Source organism: Artibeus jamaicensis, unplaced genomic scaffold (assembly GCF_021234435.1).
Source record: "Artibeus jamaicensis isolate MK-2021 breed Jamaican fruit bat unplaced genomic scaffold, CSHL_Jam_final contig_414, whole genome shotgun sequence".
Classification (NCBI taxonomy): Eukaryota; Metazoa; Chordata; class Mammalia; order Chiroptera; family Phyllostomidae; genus Artibeus; species Artibeus jamaicensis.
The window spans coordinates 7163151-7170053 of NW_026521822.1; the positions used below are offsets into that span (position 1 = coordinate 7163151).

Below are 6903 nucleotides of genomic sequence, written 5' to 3' on the forward strand. Positions count from 1 at the left end.
CTGGGGAAATGAGAAAACCACAATGAGGTGCCATCTCACACCTATCAATCAGAACGAGTGTCATCAACAAACAACAAGTGCTGGGAAGAATGTGAAAAAAAGGAGATCCTTTTGCACTGTCAGTGAGAATGCAGACTGGTGCTGCTACTGTGGAAAACAGTATGGAGATACATCAAAAAATTAAAAAATGGATTTGTCTTTGATCCCAGCGATTCCACTTGTGGAAATATATCTGAAGGAGTCCAAAACACTGATTGGAAAGAACATAAGCACCCTTATGTTCACTGCAGCATTGTGTACAGTCACCAAGATATGGAAGCACCCCAGTGTCCATCAACAGATGAGTGGATAAAAGACCTATGGGACATTTACACAATAGAATACTAGTTGTCCATAAAAAAGAAAATTGTACCCTTTGCAGCAGTATGGATGGACCTGGAGAACATGATGCTAAATGAAATAAGCCAGTCAGAGAAAGACATGTAGCATATGATTTCATTCTTATGTGGAATCTAATGAACAAACTGAACAAGGAAAATGGGGACCAACCCTTAGTTGAAGAGCAGGATGATAGCTGGCCAGGGGGTGGTGTAGGGGATGGAGGGATTGAGCAAAAGGGAAAAGGGACTTATGGACATGGACAATAATGTGTTGATTGCTAGGGGAAGGGGAGCATAAGGGGACTAAAAGGTAATGTAAAAAAATGCAATAAAAAACTATTTTAAATCTCCAAAACAAAAAGTTCCATTCATAAGGGGAGTAAAAATAATTGTGAAGTATTTAGCAACTTCCAATGCAGTTACAATACCTTGGAATGCTAAAAATTGGAGTTTGGTAGAACATTACTTAAGTTAGAGTAAAAAATAAAGACATACCAAACAGAAATTAAAAAACAATTTCAGAATCTTCAACTGATTTATAGAAAGGGAAAGGAGCAGTATTAGACAACTTAAAAACACTCATATTAAGAGGCTATAAAAGTAATCGTGTTCCCTGGAAGAAGTGTTGATTTGGTGAGATACTGGCCCAATCTATTTATATCCTCTATTTGTATATTTGAGGCCATCGATTTGTATATTTGTTTTGTTTTGAGGCCGCTCTAGGACCTGTATATTCTGAGACGTCTTAACCTATGCATAGTGTTCAGTATTGAAACTATTGTTAAATGCCCTTCACAAACTTTCAAAAGAAGCAACACGAAAAAGTGAAAAATTCCTTTACAGAAATTCCTCACGGTTTCAAATAAGGGGGTGTCTCATTTCTATAAATTCTAAAAGTAAAGCTAACAATAATTAAATCTTTATATACCAGGCATGGTGTAAGCACTTAATTACTGTTCTAACCAACAAACATTTATTGAAACTTCTTGTGTCTTATGCAATTTATCTCATTCTATCCAAACATGATCCTATGAACATTTTCCTTATTTTACAAAGAGAGAAAAGTTCTTAAAGACAAATGACATAACGTAATGAATACTAAAACGGGGCTGCTAGCCTCGATTTCAAAGCCGAGGCTTTAAACTATAAAATCTTCAGGTAATGCTTTTCTGATTCTGCTAGCCAAAGTAGTTTCTACCTAAAAAAACCTCGTGCTGTTACTCAACTACTACTCCCAACATGCAAAGCGGCTTTTGCCCATCAGCCCCCGCAAACCTCGAGGCGCGAAAGGCAACCTGGGAGTCGCAGTTCAGGATTTGAACCAGTGTTGCCAGTGCGGCTGCGGGTGCTCTCAGGGTTTCGCCCACCGGGTTCAGTGAGGGCGAGCGGAGCCGAGGCGGAGAAGGGCGTGAAACTGGAAGAGGGTGAGTCAGGCGGTCCCCACGCGATAAAGGGAGGCGGCACTGCTGTGTGGGGTTGAGTTAGGTAGGTGCGGCCCCTGCTCCGCGGAGTACTCAGGGACGCCGGGGCTTTTGGTTTTTGTTTTGTTTTTTTGTTTTGTTCGTTTTTTGTTTTTTTGGACTGGCGAGAGCTGGGTGAGGAGAAGCCAGAGCCCGGCCCTTAGCAACGGTTCTCGGACTCAGCTCCCGCCGCCATCTCCACCATGCAGTCCCGGGAAGACGCCCCGCGCTCTCGCCGCCTCGCCAGTCCCCGTGGTGGGAGGCGACCCAAAAGGGTTTCCAAACCCTCGGTCTCGGCTTTCTTCACGGGCCCGGAAGAGCTGAAGGACACTGCTCATTCTGCAGCCCTGCTGGCAGAGCTCAAGTCTTTCTATGATGCGCGCCTGCTGTGTGATGTGACCATCGAGGTGGTGACGCCTGGCAGTGGGCCTGGCACAGGCCGTCTTTTTTCCTGCAACCGCAATGTGCTGGCTGCCGCATGTCCTTACTTCAAGAGCATGTTCACCGGCGGCATGTACGAGAGCCAGCAGGCGAATGTGACCATGCACGATGTGGATGCCGAGTCCTTTGAGGTGTTGGTTGAATATTGCTACACGGGTCGTGTGTCTCTGAGTGAAGCCAACGTGCAGCGCCTCTATGCCGCCTCTGATATGCTACAGCTGGAGTATGTTCGGGAAGCCTGTGCCTCCTTCCTAGCCCGCCGCCTTGACCTGGCTAACTGCACCGCCATCCTCAAGTTTGCCGATGCCTTCGACCATCATAAGCTGCGATCACAGGCCCAGTCCTTTATAGCTCACAATTTCAAGCAGCTCAGCCGGATGGGTCCGATTCGGGAGGAGACTCTGGCAGATCTGACTCTGGCCCAGCTGCTGGCTGTCCTGCGCCTGGACAGTCTAGACATTGAGACTGAGCGGACAGTGTGTCATGTGGCCATGCAGTGGTTGGAGGCGGCTCCCAAGGACCGGGGTCCCAGCGCGGCAGAAGTCTTCAAGTGTGTCCGCTGGACACACTTCACTGATGAAGATCAGGATTACCTGGAAGGGCTGTTGACTAAGCCCATTGTGAAGAAGCACTGCCTCGGCCTTATTGAAGGAGCTCTGCAGATGCGATATGGTGACATGTTGTACAAATCTGTGGTGCCAAAGACTGACAGCAGCAGCAGCAGCAGCAGCTGTATTGTATCCGCAGTAGAAAATCCTCCCCAGCGGCTGGGTATGTGTGCCAAGGAGATGGTGATCTTCTTTGGACATCCCAAAGATCCCTTTCTCTGCTATGACCCATACTCGGGGGACATTTACACAATGCCATCACCTTTGGCCAGCTTGGCTCACACTAAGACTATCACCTCCTCCGCTGTCTGTGTCTCTCCAGACCATGACATCTATCTCGCTGCCCAGCCCAGGAAACACCTCTGGGTATATAAACCAGCCCAGAATAGTTGGCAGCAACTTGCAGATCGCTTGCTCTGTCGTGAGGGCATGGATGTGGCCTACCTCAATGGCTACATTTACATTTTGGGTGGGCGAGACCCTATCACTGGGATTAAATTGAAGGAAGTGGAATGCTACAGTGTCCAGAGGAACCAGTGGGCACTGGTGGCTCCTGTACCACATTCCTTCTATTCCTTTGAACTAATAGTGGTTCAGAACTACCTTTATGCTGTGAACAGTAAGCGCATGCTCTGTTATGATCCTAGCCACAATATGTGGTTGAACTGTGCTTCTCTTAAACGTAGTGATTTTCAGGAAGCTTGTGTCTTCAATGATGAAATCTATTGCATCTGTGACATCCCAGTCATGAAGGTCTATAATCCAGCCAGGGGAGAATGGCGGAGGATTAGCAATATTCCCTTGTTCTCAGAAATTCACAACTATCAGATTGTCAGTCATGGTCAAAAGTTGCTCCTCATCACTTCTACCACCCCGCAATGGAAAAAAAACAGGGTGACTGTGTATGAATATGATACTAGAGAAGACCAGTGGATTAATATAGGTACTATGTTAGGTCTTTTACAGTTTGACTCTGGCTTTATTTGCCTCTGTGCTCGTGTTTATCCTTCTTGCCTTGAACCTGGTCAGAGTTTTATCACTGAGGAAGATGATGCACGGAGTGAGTCTAGTAATGATTGGGACTTAGATGGATTCAGTGAGCTGGACTCTGAGTCAGGAAGTTCAAGTTCGTTTTCTGATGATGAAGTCTGGGTACAGGTTGCACCTCAGCGAAATGCACAGGATCAGCAGGGTTCTTTGTAAATATTTTGAAACATTAAGATGTCTCTACTGCTATGTAATATATCTTTAAAAAATATTCTTTCTTTTTCCCGAAAAAGAAAGAATTTGATTAGGACCACAGATTTGGTATAGAAAGGCTGATGTTTGAAATTAAGAAGCTGATGAAATCAACCTATACAGTAATTTACTGTGTTGAAATCAAGATTAAAATGTGCAAAATGAAATATATAATAAATTAGAATGCATGGTAGTTTTTTCTTCATTCAAGTATTCATTGTATTGATTAGTTGCATTGTTTATATTTTAATTATATAGTCTGTTAACTTTTTAATTTAGTGCCATGGGAATTTAACTTTAATTTTTAAAATAGAAAATTGGACTGGAAACTGTTAATAGGATTTTGAGGGTTCATACTATCCTTCAAAATAATGAAAGTAGTAAATTTAACAAGTTTTAAAGTAATCAGCTTTTAGTATTTTAAGTTAATATAATTTGTTAAAATTGGGTTTGGTTTTCTTCCCTTTTGCAAATGAAATAAATTGAACATGTAAAGCTTATTAAATAGTGATTTCATTTGGATACAGTCAAAGTGTAAGAGCTCAAAGAAAGTTTTTAAAAAAAGGATTGCATGGTTTTAAAAGAAATTTAGCTTTTACTTTTGAAATATAATGTATTTTTGCTAAACATGACCATTTTTCTATCTTCAAAAACATCCATTCTAGTACTGTCACCAATTATTTAAATACCCTTCTAAACCCTCCCACCCCCCAAAAAATTGGTGATTTGTAAGTTCATATATAACCTGATACATATTTCATTGAATCAGAGAAACAATCCTTTTTTTCACTGGACATATCATCAGGTAATGTGAATTTTATCCATTGGTCATACCCTGTCTTAAAAAGTCTATGTGCTATTTTGAAATATTTTAGCTGTATACTTTTGGTGTTTTTCTTAGAGGATTCTTCAGCAGGGAGTGATTTATTCTTTACTGTTTTGTGAGGTAATAATTGGTTTTGAAAATATGTATAATCTAAAAATGTATTTCATTGAGATCAGTAGTTACCGTGTCCATAAACTATAAAATCAAGGGTCAGTAGAGAACTTTAAAACTTTAAGCTATGTATAGAACTGTTTTGTGTAGCATTGAAATATTTTGTCACTTTTGTAAGTTACTATAAATGATTATCAGCTTGAAGGTATTTTTGTATTAAAAGTGGAGAGTTAAAGAACATAAGTGGATGCTGGCAACAGTGAAAGTACATTTCCTCCAAAATATTTCCCTAAGCAGTGGTATGCATGATTATTTTATTAGAGTATTTGTATCTGTTCTGTAGTTCTTTGTGAACCAACACTCCAAACTTTGGATTCTGTTTTTAATTTTTATTTATTTATTTTTGTATATCACCATAATGTAAGAGAAAGTCCAGAAGTAGAAACTAAATTGCACAAGATTGATATTGTTAAATACAAGAACATATAGGTGCTTACCTTTTAAGAGGGTCTGTAAATATATGTGATTTTCATAATAAAATGGTGTACATATTATTCCACTCAGAATTATTTGAATCTTTGTTCAGATTCAAATTCTTTTTCTCTGTTTATTCTCTAGTGACCAAATGCTAACATTTCTTATACCCTGGTAGTCTTGAGGAGTGTCCATTGATAACAGGGAAGGTAAAAGCACTGCTCTTAACATAGAAAGCAATTTCTCTATAGTGGGTTGGTTTTTTGGATTTTTTGGCTTTTTATCACCCCTAACTTCTTGATAGCCTTTTGTTTTGTAAGGTTGAAATGAGACAGTGCTTATCTCAACCAGATTATCCATCTGCAGAATTAAGTTATACAGCTGACTGATAAAAGATAAGTTCTCTAAATTGTCATTCTCAGCCTTTAAGATAGCTTATAAGCTAATTAGTAGTAAAATCTTGGTATACAAAGAGGTTTTCTTGGGAAGGGTTTTGGTTTGGTCATATGTTTGTGAATTAGGGAATAGATGTTAATCATTATTTTAAAGATAAGTGATCTGTACGTGGTTAGTTACAAATAAAACTAGCACTAGAACTCAGGCCTTTTGATCTCTTTAATTGTTTCTCCTAAATGTGAAACCCTTACTTAGGCGTTGAGCAACACAACCAACAGTGTTGAAATCCCTTTCTGACAGGAAAATACCTGTCTCTCAGGTTTAAAATTAATTGGCACATTTTTAAACAAATGCTCAATATAATGTCATTTTCAGGACCACTCTTTGTAAGATTTAGAATAATCTTAATTATTTTTTGTATCTATGTGCTTCTAGTCTGAAAACCTTAATTCAATTTATTTCAATACTTTAAAAATTCAAATGATAAAGTGGCATTGGTGGTTTTCAAAGGGTAAAAGACTAATTTAGCAAATAACTTGTTTAATTTAGGTTTAGGGTTAAATTTAAATTACAGTTTGCTTCTCACTGCTCATTAAACTAGTGTTTGCCTGATGTGATTTTTACCAGTCTGTACTGAAATGAGGAAAAAATACAAAACACGGTGAATGAGTCGTAAACTGAAATTATTTAATTAAATTTTTTAATGTTCAGAAATTGGAAATATAAAAAGTTTGCGGCCATATGTCAGTCCCTAAACTTTAAAAGAAGTTTACTTGTCTTTTTTTAAAAAAGATTTTATTATTTTATTTTTAGAGAGCAGGAAAGGGAAGGGGAGAGAGAAACCTCAGTGTGTGGTTGCCTCTCTTATGCCCCTACCTGGGGACCTGGCCTGCAACCCTGACAGAATCCAATCAGCAGACCTTTGGTTTGCAGACTGGCATTCATTCCACTGAGCCACACAAGCCAGG

At 39.8% G+C, this 6903-nt stretch overlaps 1 protein-coding gene across 1 annotated transcript; it reads left to right on the plus strand.

Moving 5' to 3' along the window:
- The first annotated feature begins 1687 nt into the window (after positions 1-1687).
- On the plus strand, positions 1688-6285 carry LOC119064601 (kelch repeat and BTB domain-containing protein 7). Its single transcript, XM_037166385.2, has one exon. It carries the CDS (start codon positions 2044-2046, stop codon positions 4090-4092), a length of 2049 nt encoding a protein of 682 aa, XP_037022280.1. The 5' UTR covers positions 1688-2043; the 3' UTR covers positions 4093-6285.
- Positions 6286-6903: the final 618 nt, after the last annotated feature.

What these genes read in the sequence shown, in the direction of transcription:
- LOC119064601 (XM_037166385.2), top strand. Translation starts at nt 2,044, where the DNA reads ATGCAGTCCCGGGAAGACGCCCCGCGCTCTCGCCGCCTCGCCAGTCCC.